General features: G+C 50.8%; 8 protein-coding genes across 8 annotated transcripts; 4 read left to right on the top strand and 4 right to left on the bottom strand.

Annotated features, from left to right (window-relative positions):
* Positions 1-229: 229 nt before the first annotated feature.
* On the bottom strand, positions 230-1,006 carry M437DRAFT_38389 (uncharacterized protein; the record flags this gene model as incomplete). Its single annotated transcript, XM_041019826.1, has 1 exon — positions 230-1,006. The coding sequence occupies one exon, from the start codon at positions 1,004-1,006 to the stop codon at positions 230-232; it is 777 nt and encodes a 258-aa protein (XP_040884579.1).
* Positions 1,007-1,655: 649 nt separating this feature from the next.
* Positions 1,656-2,904, bottom strand: M437DRAFT_71364 (ADP,ATP carrier protein; the record flags this gene model as incomplete). The annotated part of the gene is made up of 3 exons (XM_041025661.1): positions 1,656-2,219; positions 2,275-2,619; positions 2,863-2,904. 3 exons carry the CDS (start codon positions 2,902-2,904, stop codon positions 1,656-1,658), a joined length of 951 nt encoding a protein of 316 aa, XP_040884578.1.
* A 2,966-nt stretch (positions 2,905-5,870) lies between these two features.
* M437DRAFT_80198 (uncharacterized protein) lies at positions 5,871-6,707 on the top strand (the record flags this gene model as incomplete). Its single annotated transcript, XM_041027307.1, has 1 exon — positions 5,871-6,707. One exon carries the CDS (start codon positions 5,871-5,873, stop codon positions 6,705-6,707), a length of 837 nt encoding a protein of 278 aa, XP_040884577.1.
* A 483-nt stretch (positions 6,708-7,190) lies between these two features.
* On the top strand, positions 7,191-7,757 carry M437DRAFT_80197 (uncharacterized protein; the record flags this gene model as incomplete). The annotated part of the gene is made up of 1 exon (XM_041027306.1): positions 7,191-7,757. One exon carries the CDS (start codon positions 7,191-7,193, stop codon positions 7,755-7,757), a length of 567 nt encoding a protein of 188 aa, XP_040884576.1.
* A 76-nt stretch (positions 7,758-7,833) lies between these two features.
* M437DRAFT_80196 (uncharacterized protein) lies at positions 7,834-9,628 on the bottom strand (the record flags this gene model as incomplete). Its single annotated transcript, XM_041027305.1, has 4 exons — positions 7,834-7,860; positions 7,916-8,262; positions 8,318-9,438; positions 9,498-9,628. 4 exons carry the CDS (start codon positions 9,626-9,628, stop codon positions 7,834-7,836), a joined length of 1,626 nt encoding a protein of 541 aa, XP_040884575.1.
* A 724-nt stretch (positions 9,629-10,352) lies between these two features.
* On the top strand, positions 10,353-13,111 carry M437DRAFT_61948 (Adaptor protein complex AP-1 gamma subunit; the record flags this gene model as incomplete). The annotated part of the gene is made up of 5 exons (XM_041024004.1): positions 10,353-10,362; positions 10,415-10,538; positions 10,605-10,793; positions 10,849-12,958; positions 13,013-13,111. 5 exons carry the CDS (start codon positions 10,353-10,355, stop codon positions 13,109-13,111), a joined length of 2,532 nt encoding a protein of 843 aa, XP_040884574.1.
* A 1,099-nt stretch (positions 13,112-14,210) lies between these two features.
* M437DRAFT_37930 (uncharacterized protein) lies at positions 14,211-16,437 on the top strand (the record flags this gene model as incomplete). Its single annotated transcript, XM_041019742.1, has 2 exons — positions 14,211-15,350; positions 15,406-16,437. Coding segments are annotated over 2 exons (2,172 nt in total), but the record flags the coding sequence as incomplete, so codon positions are not given.
* A 1,237-nt stretch (positions 16,438-17,674) lies between these two features.
* On the bottom strand, positions 17,675-19,513 carry M437DRAFT_38423 (uncharacterized protein; the record flags this gene model as incomplete). Its single annotated transcript, XM_041019833.1, has 1 exon — positions 17,675-19,513. One exon carries the CDS (start codon positions 19,511-19,513, stop codon positions 17,675-17,677), a length of 1,839 nt encoding a protein of 612 aa, XP_040884572.1.
* Positions 19,514-19,760: the final 247 nt, after the last annotated feature.

The raw sequence follows: 19,760 nt of genomic DNA, 5'->3' as shown, positions 1-19,760 counted from the left end.
ATAAAGGCAGTAATTTGAATGATCGTGCATTGCGTTTGGTGTCTATAACACACTTTGTATCGTCGTACTCTGACATAAGCGAACGTGAAAAGTCATAATGCATGTTTTACTCCATCAACCCAGCCAACCCATTACAAACGCATTCCAAAACAACCCCAATGTAATCCCGATTGATCGCCTCGCCATCTCCAAGCCCTGAAGTGGCAGCCTCAACAAGATGATCGCGAGACTATCCAAGCTTCTTGCTGGCAAACTCATTGGCCTTGCCAGCCCATTGGCCCAACTTGGAAGCATAGCCCGAGACAGTGTCATACACGCTCGAACCAGTGGTCGGACTGCCAAAGTTATCACCCTCGCCATTAATCCATTCACTAATGGAGTTGCGACCGGATCTGCGACCTCTTTCTGCTTGCTCCGAGGCTTCGAGGCTGGCTCGCTGGGCAGAGGTCATTTCTGCGGCGTATGGGTTTTGTTGGTAGCCTGGTGGGTGTGAAGAGATGCTTTGGGGTCGGCTGTGCATTGTTGGCGATACCAGGCCCATTGGCAGGGTTACGGGACGACGGGTAGGTGAGGTTGGTGATGCTGCAGTAGCTGTGCTATGGGTGGCTTGGCCGGTTGTGGGAGGTGGTGGAATGTTGAGTTGGTGTGGCAAGGGTTGTGCTCTTGGAGCAGCTGGACTGTTGGAGTCGTAGCCGTTGGACTGAGCGAATGTTGAAGATGGCATAGGCACGGCTCCGGGCTGGGGAGCTGGTGGTCCATTGGTTTGAGGGTTCGTAGGGATGGTGCTAGTTGGTGGTGGTGGGGGTGGTCTCGAGACGCTGCCGGTAGGTGCAGGACCAGCCGCAGCACCAGGTTGAGCGGCGGGATAGTTGCTGTTACTCGTGGTAGTCGTGGTTGCTGGCAGATCGGTCGTGCGAGTTGGAGTGGGTGCTGTCTGAGGAGTTATACCATCTGCTTTGGCTGCTGCCGAGATGGGCGCATCAGCGTAGATCGGAATTGGTGGCATGATTGTCTAGCTTGTGAGTGTGTTATGATTCAGTGATAGCGGTACAAATACTTGTAGTCAATGGATGTCTACCTATGACTACGCCTTCTATTGTCGTCCCTTTGTGAAGCAAGTCATGTGACGTGTGACGTCCATCATACCTACCTACCTCCTTTGCCAGCTGTATTGCTGCATTCTAACATGCCAGCTGGCAGCACATGGGGCAGCTCCATTGATGACTTCAACGAACCAATTGCAGCACAACTGAACATCTAAAGTAGTCATTGCAGATTGGCAGGCAGGGTGCTGACTCTATGCTTGTCCATGCTGAACGTCGCTATGTGTTCAAATAGAGTATTTGCTGCACAGGGGACAATCTCGAGACAGCTATTTGGCCATACAGAAATCACTTGCAAGTAGAGATCAATGGAACAAAGGTCATGATCAAAAGAAAACGCCTGAAATTTATTTGTGATACATGAGGAAAGACGAGAACAGGCTGGTATATTCGAAACCGCCCCAGAAACCATCATTTCCCAAACTCCCCTTCTCATAACCAGGCCGATTAAGCCGCTTTTGAGATGGAGCTGTCTTCCAGCGGCAGACAGGTAATACATCGTTCGTTCCTCATCCCCTATACTTCGCTCTGATTGATTGACGAAGAGAGCATTTAACCGGAACCACCCTTGAACTTCTTGCCGAAGAGGATGAGCTGGACCTGGTCGTAGATGGACAGGACACCGGCACCAGCAACACCACGGAGGATGTTGGCACCAGCACCCTTGAAGAGAGACTTGACACCCTCAGCGGCGACGATCTTGCGGGCAGCGTCGAGGGTACCGTTGTACTTGACGGCCTCACCGGAGGTCATCATCATACGACGACGGATAGTGTCAAGAGGGTAGGAAGCGATACCAGCACCAGTGGTGACGGACCAACCGAGGAGGAAAGAGGCGAGGAAGTTGCCCTCGAGGGAACCGACGAGGAGAACGGGCTTGAGCGAGTCGTACATACCGAAGTAGAGACCACGGTAGACAATGATACCAGCGACGGAGGGCATGAAACCACGGTAGAGACCGGCAATACCGTCAGAGGCAAGGGTCTTCTTGTAGACATCGACGAGACCGTTGAACTGGCGCTCACCAGAGCCCTTGGCGGACTTGGCGTCGTTGGCAAGACGGGTACGGGCGTAGTCGAGGGAGTAGACGAAGGCAAGGGAAGTGGCACCAGCAGCCTAGATGAAGGTCAGTCGGTGGTCGGGATAGAAAGATGACATTGGTTAAACATACACCACCGGAGGCAAGGTTGCCCATCATCCACTTGGCGTAACCGTCACGCTCCTTCTTGTAGGAGAACATGGACTTGTAGGTGTCGCGGAAAGCGAAGTTCAAGGCCTGGGTGGGGAAGTAACGGATGACGTTGGCAGTGTTACCACGCCAGAGGGAGACGATACCCTCATCGGCGGTGGTACGTCTGAAGCAGTCGGCAATACCGTTGTACTTGTGGGAGAGACGGCCAGCCTTAAGCATCTCATCCTGGTTCTGGATGAGGAGCTTGATACGCTCAATGGGGGCAGCAGCGGTCTTCGAGACGGCGGCGGAAACACCACCCATCAAGAAGTCGACAACGAAGCCCTGGAGTGATCGTTAGTGAGCTTCTCAAGAAGGACAGATAAGCTTGTCGCTGCGCACAGCGTAAATTCGACGAGAGCGCACTCGCGACAATTCATCGAAATCAGGTCAATGCATTGATAGCTCCAAGCTCGGGGAGTTTGGAGCTGGATGCATCGATCTATCGAGGATTTTCGTTCGCAAGGTGTGAAGTGCGCAAGCTCAACAAATTCGCCCGACGAGCGACAGCTTGACGGTGTGACTTACGGGCATGCCGAAGACGCTCTTGTCAGCCTGGTTAGCGGCCATTTTGATGTCTTTTTGAATGGAAATAAAACAAAAAGAGAGGAGAGGATGGAGAAAGGGAAGAAGTTGGATGGCAGACGCAGCTTCAAATAAGAAGGGGGCCGGCTAAGAATTTTTAGCGCACTAAGCGGCACGAATCGGAAGGAGCTCGGGAAATTCACGCACCTTCCCCCGGCTTCAACAACTTCTTGCCTTCACCTGGAAGAGTCGATTCCTCAACACCATGATTTCACTTAATTGTTATTGCTTTTTCCCTTCTCTAAGCGGTTTCACTTTTGACCCCCTAGATCTGATTCTGGACTCGAATAAGCAGTTCCACGACCCTTGCTCAAGACTGCATTAGACGATGTATTCCAGAAGCTGATGATCTACGCTTATCTTCAGCTGCAGCAAGCAAAACAAGCATCAATTCATCCGTCCGCATTCATCAGCTCTGAGATAGATGTATACCACACTCACAAGTCTCCCTATGTATCAATTCACATTCTGCATTCACTATCTTGAGGCTTGAGGCTTGAGCGTGTATATAGCTGCAATCTTGCGCTCTAGATACGCCTTCACATGAAAGAATTGCACGCTCGTGTCCCCAGATTCGATGCTCCACATCTGGCGGTCACAGCTTCTGTTGACCTCGACCACCTTGGTTACTCACTCGGATATAGTGAACAATATGCTGTCCTCAAGGCACGCGACCCTACTCTAGGACTTCATCGCAGAGACGGCTGCTTGCTTTTGGCTCGAGCCTTTGGCCCGTCAACCAGCAACCCCAGCCAAACTGACGAATGGGCACCGTGCACCGTTCTCCACATTTGGGTTGCCCGAGAGGCGTTCAACAACGCTTCTTCTGTGGAAACCTTCTCCAGCGCAACCACCAGTGCCCACCAAGAAAGACAAGTTGTATCAGTTGCGTTCAACACCTTTCCAGAGGTATCGAGCTGGTAGATCAGATCTCTGAAGAGCTGCGCAAGTCTCAAAACTGTCCAAGGGACCGTCTTTCGCCCATGTCTAGTCTGGGGTCTGAAAGGGGCGCTACATCATCCGTGATTGATGGAATTACCTCGCTGTCGCGTTGGCATGTCAACAAGGTCAATCGTATTGTACTGATAGTCATCTATACCGGTTGATTGTCAGAATCGTCTGTTCGAATATCGGTGCACATTTGGATCGTTCCAACAGCGGTCGCTTCACGAGATATGAGTTCTAGGCATAGCATGTGTCTTGCTTCAAGCGTCCCCCGGAATTAGCTATGTTAACCGTCCTGTGGCTCCATCTGCCGTACATGGTTGAACTTGACCTTCGATGGCTCGGCTCGAGATTGAAAGATGTCCAGATATTAGAAGCATGGAGACCTTGGGAAACTTGTATACTGATTGCATGCTGTACCTTTGTTCCTCGCCCTTGCCTGCTGATCACAGGCTGTGTCTTGTGGTCATGTCTTCGAGCTTTGAGACTCTCAATGCCGTAATCCATGGAAAAGATATTTCTGACAGGTGCAAAACGCCATGAACACGCAGGAAAAACAATATCGTCGTCGATCGATAGCACCATGAACATATAATTTGTTACTTCGCCGTGAAAAATACCATGGAAGAACTGGATTTTTTTCAATTTTTTCATTTTCTGTGATATAATATCAAATTCGAAGATTCGAAGGCAATCAGGCGTGCTTCGCACAAAGTGAGAGAGGAAGGAAAGGATAAGAACCTCGTTGTCAGTCGTGGTGGAATGGAAAGTAAAATATAGCCAGGGTCACTATGCTCTCAATCCTCCGTATTTCGTGCTATCAACGCACTGACCCGGGTTCTGCCCTATTTTTATATAGCTAGAGCAAACACATTTCAAAGAGTATTGGAGAAGGGTATTGGCATTGCAGCTTCTCGAGACATGTCTTGGCTAATGAGATTGGGTTGAGTTCCAAGTAGAGGAGTTCAACTGAGGGAGACCGTCGATGAAGAGCGAGACCCGGCAGGATATAAGCTGCACCAAGGCTCTGGGTCGCTAAATACTGCCATGACACGAGCACGAAGGTTTAATTAGCAGCAAAACAAGAGTCAGCTATTGCTTTGGCCGATTCCTCTTCTACAATATTGACTGGCCGTTTTGCTTGCGGCTCCGGATGTGGATTTGGGCCGATCTACATACGATGTGCCAAGCAAAGAGATAAATTTAGATCACAGCTCATCCGCACTTCGTCAATCGGCCGCATTCAGAAGCGAAGCCTGAAGGTTCTCGCCCAGTGCATACCATACGGAACTCGACCGAGCAGGCTTGCCGTATCTGCCGAAGCGCCTGCCTGTTCAGAGACAAGGTGTTCCTTCGATGACATATTTTCTACTGTGTTTGACTTTGGTTGGACAGAAAGTCAAGGCCGACCTTTGACAAAAAAGTCGTCTATTCTTGTCTACATCCACTTGGCTGTCTCCTCTTACGACATACACGCAGAGTCAGGTACTTGGAACGGCTCTTTGCTGACTGACAGGCCAGAAGCTTGCAGAAATCGTTGGCGCTGCTCTTCACGCCCTATTCGTCTCGTAACATCAGGAACTACTGGTCTCGATTCCTTCAATCAAATCCGTATTTTCATGACTTTTTGGCTCTAGCGCCTCGTACGTTTGCGGTGTGCACGGCTTGTTTCGTATTCTTAAAAACCACAAGCCCACCGTCGACGAGCTAGTTGGTCATGTCAATTTGCCTTTTCCTTGTTGCTTGCTTACCTGGTCACCTTATCTAAGATGCAAGGTTGGCTTACACTGCTTCCTGTGGCTTTTTAGATCCTGCACTCCGCCTCCACATACCAACACCAGGGCATTTGATCGACTCGGAAATTGTACTAGCTTACCGATCAGCATCGCATTGTATGCATCACACTCATGCAACGAAGTCAAACCCAACAACCTTCTCCATACTGGACATGCTACGCGAAACATCACCATCCATACTGTGACGTAGCTGCGGATTCATGGTCACAAATGGATCCCAATACAGACTGGTCTCTGCCGCATGATCGCTGGACAGAGACAAATCTAGAAGATCGCTACTATAGGAACACATCACAATATCAAGACGACGTACCTGGATACTCATCACAACCATACCATCAACCACCCATGACACAATATCACCCACAACTTCGTCACATTAGACCTCAAATACATTCTCAGAACTCAGTTCCTTCGTTCGCAGAGTACCAAGGCAGGGTAGCACCAATCCAACACCCCGAACCACGATGTATCAGTCAACCAAACTTCCAAGATCTGGAGCGCGAGGAACAAACGACTCAAGTCGGCCATGATGAATCGGTCGACAGACGCTGTAGTGAGAACGACTTCTCAAACGATCTGGATTTGACGCTGTTTGCAGCAGCAACCTCTGGCTTCACCCCAGACTCGCCTGTACACCGCTCATTCGGAAACATGCCGTCATGGCGCGACCAACAACAAGAATCGCGACCCGAGTATTCGCAGTCGCAACAACGGCCACCATACACACGAGCGCATACCTCATACACCAACAACTTCTCTGCAAGGAACCCTATACCTTCACACTCGACGCCTCATCTGCCAATTAGGCAGCCGCAGCCTCGGAGTCCTGTGTCCACTCGTCAAGGGCCAGGCGTATGGCAAGAACGACTCGAGGCGGAACCATACGCCTGGCAAGCCCACGACTATGGCGACGAGCCACCACCAGCAGACGAGTTACCCGACTACGAGCAGAGTCAAGCCGAGATGCAGAACAAGAACCGAATTGAAGCAAAGAGAAGGGCAGAAGAGTTGCAAAGAAGGTGGAGGCTGCGACATAGTCGGTGAACCGATGACAAGCTGAAGAGGAAGAGGAAGTTGAAGAGAATAAAGGCCTAGAAGAAAAAGGCCTAGCAAGAAACTGGCGTTCTCCATTGGGTTTGATTATTCTCTCGCTCGGTCAGTTCATGATCTGTTTCAATCGATACCCAAAGGCATAGCATGGAAAGGCTGGGAGCACAGATGCGATGTAACAAGGCGTTATTGAGGGTTTGTTTTATTTTGAGATTCTCGCAAGAGGACTCAACACGTCTACCATGCGATACGAAAAGAAGATGATGTCCATACACTCAATCCACTTTTATGATCAGACATCCTTGCTTGAGCACCTCTTGATTCCATCATCGTCAACAAAGACCCCGCGTGAAGCTTTGGCCAACAGAAATTGCCCTGCAGCAGTTCGAGAACAATTTTCCGCGCATGAACCTCAAGTCATCATCGCCTGCCCGTCACCAGAGGACGTAGCGAAAACAACCTTGTAGAATAGACAAGATGACCGCCGACGCTAGTACAACAAACGAGCCCGAGCCCTCAGCTCTCCAAACCCTCCTCACATCCACCTCCTCCGCATCCTCGCACCCACAGCACCTGACCAACCTCGCCGTCCAGATTGCCCACAACCTCGAGCATCAGCATTTATGGACCGACTTGCGGATCCACAATACCTCTCCTATCGACTCAACTCCTCTGCCGCGGCCTATGGTCAGTGGTATGCCACCACAACGACTGTACATCCACCCAGACGAGCAGATTGCGCTGCTGCAAACCCAAAAGGCGCAAGGCAAGACTGGACTGGGTGAGGTCAAGGCAGAGCGCGAGTGGGTGTTGCCAAGTCACTTGCGCGAAAAATGGACCCTCAGACGCTTTGCAGAGGTGTTTGAGAAGGTTGGCATTATGCCTCCATCAAATGAGGATGACGACGAGGATCAAGAAGAGGAAGAGCAGCAAACAAACAAGTGGAGGACTAAGAAGAGGGTTGTGCTGGCTACAGTGGACGACGACAGCACGATTGTCTACTACATTGTTCATGACGGGATTGTCAAACCTCGCCAGAACTGAGCTGTCAAACTGTGGAAGAGAGTGGAGTGTGTCTGATTCGAGTCCTCAGAGAATTGGGAACTATCTCCGACCATGTCTACAACAAAACATACAATGCGCACATCTACCGTGGAAGTCAGCAATCATCGAGAGCTTGGGAATGAGACGATGAGACTTACCATGCTCAAACCGAGAATCATCGAACACCAGAATAAGCAATTGTTGAGTACGGTTCTGGTCCGAATCCACCTAGAACGCTGGACCAAAACTATTGGCATTTGCAACATCATGGCTACGAAGCCGTACCCGCGGAATTTGCGGGTGATGCAACCCATGACGAGCTCGTGTGCTATACTGGAGACCAGGAAGGTTATGAAAGTAGCCACTGGACGAGACATTGTCTTGCGAGATGCTGAGTAAACGTGGCGGCGGAAGAAATGATGGACTGGGATGTTCCACTCGCGTGAGAACTCGAGCCAATCGAGACTGTTCCACCAGTCCGAATAGAATTGTCGGTCGGCGAAGCCTAAGAGATGTTAGGAAATGCTCCATGCCACCGCAGTAGAAAGCTCTAGACTTACAAGTAATTTCTGCAAAGGCACCGAGGAGATACTCGAAGATGACAAGAAAGACCAACAAGAAAGCAACCATGAATGGGAAGAGCAATCTGCTGACAGTCTCTGCAAATATTAGACTGCCCTCATGCCAGTCGCGCTGATGTTTCAAACGCTCGGCAGACTCGTCGAGCACAGGAATGATGAACTCCTCGGAGGTGATGGTAAGCAAGAATATGATGCCTCCGACCGCTAAGGTCTTATAGAAAATCTCAAGATAGGAACGCGAGGCCGTACGGGGATACTCAAGTTCGTAGCATAGTGTCGGACAGAGTAAGAAATCGAAGTAGTTAGCAACCGTGAGGTTCTGAGGGTAAGTGAGACGACCAAATGGAGAAACCAGTTCCATGGCCAAGTCTTCACGCAACTGTGTCAGAGAATCCGCCTGTGTGTTCTCTTCCTCCTTCAATTCGTCGTTGATATCATCGATCGGAGTCTGCGAGGAGGGGTACTTGACTGCAGCAGCGGTCGAGGCATTCGAAGCGGGATTGTCGAGCGCGGACAGACGTTGTAGTGTGTTGGCGAGATGACCATTGTAAAAGGCATACGAGTGCATCTTCATAAACATGACAAGAAGATGCAGAGTGAAGAAGACCTGGGCGGTCCATGTCCAGTCGCGCACAAAAGGCCATGTGACCCATAGCAACAACCAAAAGGCCTGGAAAACAATTTGTACGTTCATGCCTTGGTGCTTCCACTGAAGCGCACCCTTGCTGTTCTTGAACAGCTTGTTCAAGGGCAGACTTATGCCAGTGCTAGCAACCATGACCAAGTCTACTATGGCCATCTCGTATATGTTCTTTGTGAACAGACCCCATTGGCGCATGCTCAAGGGATAGCCCGTCTCTTTCATGTTGCGCAGCATGGTGGTAAGAACCATGATGGTCAAGGCTATCCAAAAGAGGACAAAGAAGCCCCTAAAGTTGGAGTATTCGGAGCGTGGGTCGAAGTGACTGACACGAGGGGCATATTGAATCCTCGGGAAGGCTCTCTTTTGCTCTGCGCGGACTTGCTTACGAGCTGAGGCGGTTGCTTTGACCGAGGGCGGAGCATTGGTAGGAGTACTCGGCCCCGGTGTACTTGGAGCACTGGAACGAGTCAGGTGATTCGTCGAGAAGGGAGAACAGCGATGAAAGTTCTGGCGTACCTAGAAGGAGCTGGTGAAGCGGCGGCAGTAGCGTCTTCGCGGAGCGCACTCAATGACTGTGAATTGGGATGGCGCGGTTTTGGCTGTTGTATGGTTATGCCGTTGGAGTCGCTACCAGTTGTGGTCGCCATGACTGGCAAGTGTCGATATGCAGGTCAGCTGTCGTGTAATGTTGTCAGGAGTCGCGTGGTTGCAGAATGGCTTTCTGCTACTTTAGAGTCCAAGCACACAAGACCAAGCTGGAAAGATGCAAAGAACTAAACGCTGTTGCTTGCGAGGACGCGACCAGATACAGAGGTAAAGAGTGATATGTGCTCATTCAAAAGAATAGGTAGCTAAGAGGCTAGGAAGTGCCGGGAGGATGGACATATGGAATTCGAGAATTGGAAGATCCATAGTGACGTAGCATAATTTGGCCTTGTGATGTAGCAACGGCTACCCGCGGACCTCAAGAATACTATAGAATACGATTACAGCATCTTCAACGTCCGGTCGCTTGTACAGCAGAAGGAGACTGTTTAGTTCTGATCAAGGGAGGTGTATAGTCATTAAAAATGATTCATCGTGTGTTTGAGCATGTTATGCACAAGGTCGGCGAGATGCTTATTTGAGGAAAAGAAATTAGTGGAGAGCAGCGGAGAGGAGCTCCAGCGCGCAGGGGTTATCTAATCTGATCGAACCTTAGAAGCCTAAGGAGAGTGACAGCGACGACGCATGCGTGCACAACAAAGTCCAGAGTCGAGACCATCTCCCTGATCCTCCGGCCTACCATCTGCCCGACTCGACCTGGCTTAATTTCTGTTGACGACTGACTTGATTCTGCACTCCTCTCTGGAGTTCAAGGGCATCGTCGCCATGAGTTCTCGTAAGCGTCAATGACAGCTGCCATCAACAACCCCATACTGACCCGCCTGCAGTCAAACAATTCATCCGCAACGTCAGAGCGGCCAAGACGATCGCTGACGAGAGGGCCGTCGTCCAGAAAGAGAGTGCTGCCATCAGAGCCAGCTTTCGCGAAGAGAGCCACAACTCAAACGTCAGGTACCTGCATCCCGTTGCCTCGATCACCCACCATCCGCCTACCCCTCGCTAACCACACCCTCCCAGGCGCAACAATGTCGCAAAGCTCCTCTATCTCTTTACTCTGGGCGAGCGTACCCACTTCGGTCAGATAGAATGTCTCAAGCTGCTGGCTTCCCCTCGCTTTGCCGACAAGCGTCTGGGTTACTTAGGCACCATGCTGCTGCTCGATGAGAACCAAGAAGTTCTCACCCTCGTCACAAACTCCCTGTCCAAGTATTTGATCATCCTCTACTGCCTAGTCGCTGCATCCTTGCTTACATTTACATAGTGACCTCAAGCACTCCAACCAGTACATCGTCGGTCTTGCCCTCTGCACTCTCGGCAACATCGCCTCGGTCGAAATGTCGCGCGATCTGTTCCCAGATATCGAAACTATCCTCTCTAGCTCCAACCCATACATCCGACGAAAAGCAGCCCTTTGCGCCATGAGAATCTGCCATAAAGTCCCTGATTTACAAGAGCATTTCTTCGAGAAGGCCAAGCAACTCCTGACCGATCGCAACCACGGCGTTCTTTTGTGCGGAATGACTCTGCTTGTGAGCCTGTGTGAGGCAGATGAGGAAGAAGGCGGAGAGCAGGGCGTAGTCGAGATGTTCAGACCACTTGTTCCTACTCTGGTTAAGATCCTCAAGAGTCTTTCCAGCTCTGGATATGCTCCCGAACACGACGTCACTGGAATTACCGATCCTTTCTTACAAGTCAAGATCCTCCGACTGTTGCGAGCATTGGGTCGCGGCGATGCCCATACAAGCGAACAGATTAACGATATCCTCGCCCAAGTAGCTACCAACACCGACTCTTCTAAGAACGTAGGAAACTCCATTCTCTACGAAGCAGTCTTGACAATCCTGGATATTGAAGCCGACTCGGGTCTCCGTGTTCTCGGTGTCAACATTCTAGGCAAATTCTTGACCAATAAGGACAACAACATCCGCTACGTCGCCCTCAACACTTTGATAAAGGTCGTTGCTGTGGAGCCAAACGCAGTGCAGCGACATCGCAACACTATCCTCGACTGTCTACGCGACCCTGATATCAGTATCCGCAGAAGAGCTCTGGATCTAAGTTTCACTTTGATCAACGCAGATAATGTCAGAGTCTTGATCCGCGAACTTTTGTCTTTCCTCGAGGTCGCAGACGCTGAATTCAAGCCGATCATGACCTCTCAGATCGGTATCGCGGCAGACAGATTCGCACCTAACAAGAGGTGGCACATAGACACCATGCTGAGAGTTCTCAAGCTGGCTGGTAATTATGTCAAAGAGCAAATCCTGTCTTCTTTCGTCCGACTTATCGCAACGACTCCTGAACTCCAAACATATGCAGCTCAGAAGCTGTATGCCACTCTCAAGGATGATATCTCCCAAGAAGGACTCAGCCTGGCAGGTGCTTGGGTAATTGGCGAGTACGGAGATGCTCTTCTGCGTGGCGGGCAATATGAAGAAGAAGAGCTTGTCAAAGAAGTCAAGCAGAGCGACATCGTCGACCTTTTTACGAGTATCCTCAACAGCAGCTACGCCGGCCAAATCGTCAAGGAGTACATAATAACCTCTGCCATGAAACTTACTACTCGTCTCACGGAACCGGCTCAGATCGAGAGATTGCGAAGGCTCTTGGAAAGCAACAACACCAACCTCGATGTGGAAATCCAACAGCGTGCAGTCGAGTATGGTCACTTGTTTGCATACGATCAAGTACGTCGGGGCGTTCTAGAGCGCATGCCACCGCCAGAGATCCGCGAAGAACAGAGAGTGTTGGGTGAGGCTACGAAGAAACGACACTCCAAGGTTCCCAAGATGAAGAAGCCTAGTCAAGTCACTGAGCAGGACATGCTTCTAGACCTTATGGGTGGTGACTCGACCATGCCTGTTGTTGACATGAGCTCAACCATCAACGGATCACAACACAATGCAGATCTACTTGCCGACATATTGGATGGCGGTCAATCTGTGTCAATACCTTCTCAACCTCCTACAACCACATCGCCTACCCCTGCTGGTAACATGAGCTCAATTATGGACCTATTCGACACACCATCGACCACAGCGACGCCGCAACCACCACCACAACAACAGGCTCAAAGCGCCGACTTGTTCGGTGGAATGACATCTCCGCCACCGCAGACGCAAGGACCGCCAGTCCATACAGCTTTCGACAAGAACGGGCTCTTGGTCACGTTCCAAATTCAGAGAAACGCGACTGCAGTGCAAGTGATGGCCCGATTTAGAAACACAGGCAACTTTGAGCGATTGACGGACCTTGGTTTGCAAGCTGCTGTGCCCAAGAGCCAGAAGCTGCAGTTGCAAGGCATCAGCTCGAGTGAGTTGGAAGGTGGAGAAGAGGCAACACAGCAAATGCGTATCATCAGTGTCCAAGGAGTAAGTCACGGCAGACATATTGCAGACCAAGCGCGCGCTAACATGATATTACAGCCTCCTCCTCAAAAGTTGCGCTTGAGATTAAAGGTGAGCTATGCACAAGCAGGCAATCCAGCCACAACAGAACAGGTGGATTGGTCAGAACCAGCATAGAAAGCATAATGAAAAGGAGAGGAAGATGATACAAGAACAATACAAAATCGGGAGTCATCCGAATAAGTTGTTGACCAATCATGTGGTACTTGATGCATATAAGTGCTGTTATAGGCTTGACAGGCACCAAGGGGATGGATAGAGTAAGCAGTAAGCAGCATGGGCACGTGGATGCTTGGTGGAGGTTGACTCCGGATGCGGGGAGTGATACAATACTTCAAGATGACGTTCAAGGCAGTTGCTTTTGAGCAAAGGGGGTTGGGTCCTACATCTCCGAGGCCGCACAGGATGCTATCTTGATGATCGACATAGCAGTATATTCAGTGCATCTGGCCAGTTAGAAGCGCACTATGGCAGCAAAGATGTCTTGCACTCGAACAGACTTAGTAAGAAATCGGCACGCTCCACTTTGCTCCACATCCGGAGACATCGGAGGAAACCTTAACAACGTCCAGTCTAGTCTTCGCACCAAAGATGCCCGACAACGGCAACATGTAAAGGCAGTTGAACAGGCAAGCTTGTTTCTTTCCTTGCCCTGAATCCACTAAATGAGTGATTTCTATTAAAGTAATCTTTTGGTGCGACGCCCTGGTGTTGCGACAAAATCGCTGTACGTCTCATCGTCGCTTGTAGGAGGATCATTTATAAGCAAGCGCGGCCATCTCCACGTCCAAGCGGGGCTCTATCGGATTGCTTTTGCTTACCAACGTACGATTGCTGTTGGTCTTCGACGCGGCGAGCGCTCTGGTTGCTGAGACCTCGGGCGCGCCGCACGCAGAGACGGGCGTGCCAATCGCAATCCACTCTGAGGCAACAGACATCGTCGCTGGTTCACGTCTCTCTCGCAGCAGCACTACAAAGGGCCCCACATGGGCCGTTATAGCTCTCTCAAATCATGTCCATGTCGCCAAACACGTCGCCGTCCTTCGACACGCCAGGAAATTCTTTTCCTGACCTCGAGGCCAACCTGACCTCCTTCAACGCTCCCTTCGACCCTGGCCATATCATATCTCCTCAGATGCACAATGCTCCCTTTCATTTCACCATTCCCGAACTTGGTGATGGTCAGTCGCCGTCTTCCGCCCATTTCCACCATCGCATGAGCATCGGAAGCTCAGGCCCGCTACCCACCCAATTGCACCCTGGCAGCATCGCCGACTCTGATGCGACCAGTCCCGTGAGTGGCCAGGATCCAGGATCCGTAGGTCCTCCGACAAACCCCTCAACTGGACAGCCGATTCAAGACGATCAGAAAGACAAAAACGACCCGACACCAGCATGGGCAGAGCTCAAGACCAAAGCAGGCAAGGAGCGCAAGCGACTTCCCCTGGCTTGCATCGCTTGCAGACGCAAAAAGATCCGTTGTTCAGGCGAGAAGCCGGCTTGCAAGCATTGTCTGCGGTCTCGCATACCTTGCGTCTACAAGGTGACTACCAGGAAGGCTGCTCCAAGGACTGATTACATGGCCATGCTGGATAAGCGCTTGAAGAGAATGGAAGAGCGTGTCATAAAAATAGTGCCTAAAGAGGACCAAGGTCGGATAGGAACCATCGGTAGAGCTGTCGTCAAGCCTGCTATTCCAGGCTTGCCCTCAAAGAACGAGAAGAAGAGAGCTGCTGACACAGCTTTTGGCGACGACATCAACGATTGGTCAAAATCAAAGTCTGGTATTAGCGCAGAAGCTCGATTGAAAATAGGCCCTCAAGAGCAGGACGAACGTCGATTACTCCAGGAAGGAGCCGACCAATTGCCCTCTCACGAGTTGCAGATCCATCTGGCTGAAGTGTATTTCGACTATGTCTACGGTCAAAGCTATCACCTACTGCACAAACCAAGCTTCATGCGAAAACTTGAAGTTGGACAAGTACCGCCGGTGCTCATTCTGGCTGTGTGCGCCATCTCTGCTCGCTTCTCATCACATCCCGACGTCAAAACGGAACCTGCTTTCTTGCGAGGCGAGAGCTGGGCCAGCGCGGCGAGGGAGATCGCCTTGAAGAGATACGATTCGCCAAACATCACAATCCTCATAGTCTACCTCATACTTGGTCTTCATGAATTTGGAACGTGCCAGGGTGGTCGAAGTTGGATGCTTGGTGGTATGGCGCAACGAATGGCGTACGCCCTACAATTGCACAAAGACCTGGACCACGATACTTCAACTCGCGCTACAGAGAACAATGCAGAACTCACGTTCACTGACAGGGAGATCAGGAGGCGTACGATGTGGGCCTGTTTCATGGTAACAAGACATCGCAACAACCGTAACTTACTGAATTAGCAACTGACATGCTTAGATGGACCGTTTCAACTCATCTGGAACCGAACGACCACTGTTTGTCAACGACCAGTACATCCAAGCTCAACTACCAGTTAAGGAACACTTTTTCCAATTTGAGATTCCTGGCACAACGGAAGTACTCGAGGGACCAGTTCCTGAAAATAACGAGAAGCCCGGACCACATGCGCTTTCAGCAACTGAGAACATGGGCGTAGCTGCATACATGATCCGATTGGTAGCCATTTGGGGTCGCGTGATTCGCTATATGAATCTAGGAGGAAGGGAAAGAGACAAGGAACCGATGTGGTCTACCAAATCAGAGTTCCATGCCATAAAGGAAGCTGTCCGTGAATGGCAAACTGGACTTCCATCTACGCTAACTTGGTCACAAGAGAATCTCGAAACTCATGCAAGCGAGAAAATTGCCAACCAATTCATCTTCATGCACTTGATTTGCAACCAGATCATCTGCTTCACAAACCGCTTTGCGCTGCCGTCGCCAGGATCAAAGTCAGCAAGCGTTAGGGATACTCCACAGGCGTTCATCACTGAAAGTGGGAGGGCCGCCCTGGATGCGGCTAATCAGATATCAGTCTTGATCAACGAAGCTATGGATCATAGAGTGGTTGCACCTTTTGCCGGATATTGTGCCTTTTTCTCGAGTACCGTCCATATCTATGGCGTATTCTCGAAGAATCCAGCACTAGAAGCGTCTTCTAAACAAAACTTGGCGACGAACATCAAGTACCTGACGCGGATGAAGAAACATTGGGGAATGTTCCATTTTGTCACGGAAAATCTTAAAGACTTATACCGCAGACATGCAGACGCTGCTTTCCGAGGTGCACAAGCTGGTAATAACCAGAAGCCGCTGGACACGATCTTTCAATATGGCGATTGGTTCGACCGATATCCTCATGGTGTTAGCGGCACAGACTATGAGGAACCCGTTACTGCAGATGTTAAGAAAGAGCCAGGCTCCGACGCGGTCATGGGCCAGAAGAATGATTTGCAAAGTGTCGAAGAGTTTTTCTCAAAGTTGAGTCCTGCAAATAAAACGACAAAACAGAAGGCGCCGAGGAAGAAGCGTGGGAAAGCAGACGCTCAACCAAAAGCGACAGCTACCACAGCGGCAGGAACGTCTGCATCAGCCGCACTTAACTCATCGGGCTTCTCAAATCAGCAGCAGAGCCAAGCGCAACATCAACAACAACATTCAGCAGCCACGGTCTCGCAGATGGCAGGCGGGCCCCTAAATACAAACTTCGGCGTCTTGAACCCTCAGAACAACACCAATTTCCCTGCCGAGCTGGCCATGATGCAACAACAACAGCAGCAATCAGATCAACAGCAGTATGGCAACATGCTCAACCTCGACGCCTCCATGTCTCACTACCAATCTCTCGACCCTTCCTCCAACCCTGCCAATCCTTTCTCCATCGACCTCAACGCCTTTGATTTTGGCATGAACAGCAACAATACCTGGCATGATCAAAGCTCTGCTTGGTTCATGCCCTTCAACGTCGATCCACCTTCTGTCGGCGCGGGAGGACTCGGCGACGATGCAGGCGGTTTGTTTGCTGCAGACTCTGTCGGCGGATTCGATGTCAATTCCCTGTTCCCAGACTTTGGAGGTGCACATCCTGGATTGTTGATGCCAGAGCATGGATTTGAAGATAACGGGAATAACAATACGGAGAATAACTAGAACGATTGACAGAACACGATTGTATATATGAATGGGTTGGATCTTTTGGAGTTGTACATCTACAAGTGGTGGAGGAAATGCGTCTTTGTACACTGAAACATTGTAGGATCAAGGAGTGTACAGTGGTCAGCAATCAGCACATGAGAAAAACTGCCGCTTAGCGAATATATCAGAATCATACACATCTACCATACCCAGACTGCTCTTCGTGACGTCTAAAGACACTAATGTGTTCATTCTTCAGCTTTGAAGGCACTCACGATGATTTCAGGAACTGCTGGAAGATCTGATATTGTAAGTCATTCGTTGCTGCCGATTGTATCAAGAATCTCTCTAAGTTCGCATGTTGTCGTCTGCTTCTCGAGATCTATTCTTGTCAAGAAGAAAGAAACATCGATACGCCCTCCCCCGCCCTGTTATACAGTACTAAGAGACAAGAGAACGCGAATGGTACACAAACATCGCCTGCCAAAAACAAACAAAAGAAGGGAAACCCCCCCAGAGATGAACAAAAAGAGAAAGATGATATTAATGCTGAGAAATCCTCGAACCTCGTAAGTGGATGCACTTGTTACAATCAATGATGCTGCGCTTCGGCCTGGACCTCCTTGAGCGCACCAACTCCAGCAACTTTGTTGACCTTATCAACGAGGATGGCGTTTTCACGCTGCAGGTCAGCCATCTGCTCTCTAAGCATACCATTCTCGCGCTTCAGCATGTCAACCTGATCTCTAAAGTCATCTCTCTCCCTGGCAACTCTACTGGCCTCGTCTCTGTTCAACTTTTCACTTCTCTTCTTCTGTGCTTTTGAAATTTCCTTTTCGCGCTTTTGCTCGAGCTTGTTGAGTTCCTTTTCGCGCTTCTCGGATAGCTTTGCCATTGCGGCGTCGTACTTTTCTTGGTATTTGGCAATGTCTTCGGGGTCTTTTTCTTTGTGGCTGGCGAGCTTGACGGCTTCGGCATCTTGCTTCTTGTGGATTTTTGCTTCAATCTTTGCGCGGTCTTTGTCGATCTTGCGTAGCTCCTTGTCGTGGTGAGAGCTTCCCAGTGGCAACTCTCTTGATGAGGCTGTTGAGGCGCCGCCTATTGAAGTTGATGAGGCGGCTACAGCTGCGCTGTCATGTGCGGGATGTTGTGCAGGGTGGTCGCCTACATCATGGTGGTGGTGGTCTTGAGCAGATGCGAATGAATCGGCATCTGATGAGTCCGAAGACGATGATGAGTCTGAGGTGTCATCCTCTGGATGCATGTAGTTGTGGGTGTAATTAGCGATGGGTGCTGGAGCATAGGTTTCAATGCCTGCTTCAACGGCACCTGCGATAGAGGCGAGGAGGCCACCTGCCTGCTGTGCAGGTTGTTGTGCTTGCGAATTTTGCTGAGGAGTTGGAGGTGGGCCCTTCTTTTCAGTCTGCTCTTGCTGGGCTTTCTGCTGCAGCTCCTCATCCTCATCAGGATCAGGGATCTCGTCTTTGGCACATGCCCAATCGAGGAATTTGGAGACATCAGATGCGATGGATCCTGGAGTGCCTCGCTCGACCATAAAGCGAGGGATGCCACCGCCGGGGTCACTGCGTGTGATCATGATCCATTCGACAGGGTTGAGCTCGTGCTTGTCATCATTTGACTCGTCCTCATTTTCGGGCACGGGATTCAGAGGGATTTCGCGAATCAATTCGACGGACTCGTAGGAACCCTTGACGTAACCTTCACGGTCAGGAGTATCGGGGTGTGTGAGTGGTTTGGAGATGACCATGAAGTGCCGTGGAATGGGGTGCTTGTCCTGGCTAGTCTTGTCGGACAGGGCATTCTCTGAGGTCAAGAGCAGAGTGATGAATTCTCTAGGAGTTGTGGGGCCAGGGAATTGGGCGCTGAGCTGGAGAGCCTCCATCTTGCCCACGTTTTCGACTTCTTTCTTGTCTAGTCTGCGGTCGCCGCCAATACCACGGACGTTGCCAGCACCGGGGCCACCGGATTGGGCCAAAGACTCAGCGAACTCGCGTTGCATAGCCTTGCGCATCTTTGTGATGGAAACACCCTCGAGGACCTGCCTACGAGCGAACCAGGCGCCGTGTCTGTCCTTGCCTGCCATCTTGTAGACTGAGATTCCCAGAGGGTTGTCTTTGGCGTTCAACTTCATGGGCTTTCCCCATGACTTCTGTAGGGCGGCCTGCTCGGGGTGGGGATCGACAGGGCGGGCGTCTGAGTTGACGACGTCTTTGGACGACTTTGCCGTGTCAGGCTTGGGCTGGGTAGGTTCGGATGCATCGTAGGCCTTGCCGCCAGGAGGAGGCGGGACTGAGTTGCAGATGAGTTCGCCGTTCTCGAACAGGTTCTTCATGAACGGGCCTATGTCTTGTGGCACATCGGCCCAGTCGATTGGGCCCAGCTGCTCGAGAGCTTTGTGCAGGTCGGCCATGGTTGCGATGGTCGGGAGATTGCGGTGGGGAGGCTGAGGGAGTAGCAGTTGTTTAGGGTGTGGTGTGGGGTGTGCAGGGGTGGTGATGGAGGATTGGAAAGACGCGGTCAAGGACGAGCAAGAAGTCAATTGGGCCTCAGCATCATCATTATCAACGCCATCATCGTCAACGGTCTTTTGAGTGCTTCCAGAAGGGAACTCCATAAAACAAGCTCACGCCGCCTGCAGAGAGCGCCCCGGATCTGGA

The sequence above is a fragment of the Aureobasidium melanogenum genome, assembly GCF_000721775.1.
Source record: "Aureobasidium melanogenum CBS 110374 unplaced genomic scaffold scaffold_1, whole genome shotgun sequence".
Lineage (NCBI taxonomy): Eukaryota > Fungi > Ascomycota > Dothideomycetes > Dothideales > Saccotheciaceae > Aureobasidium > Aureobasidium melanogenum.
Note: the sequence above shows the minus strand (reverse complement) of the source record. Positions and strands in the feature narration are given on the sequence as shown.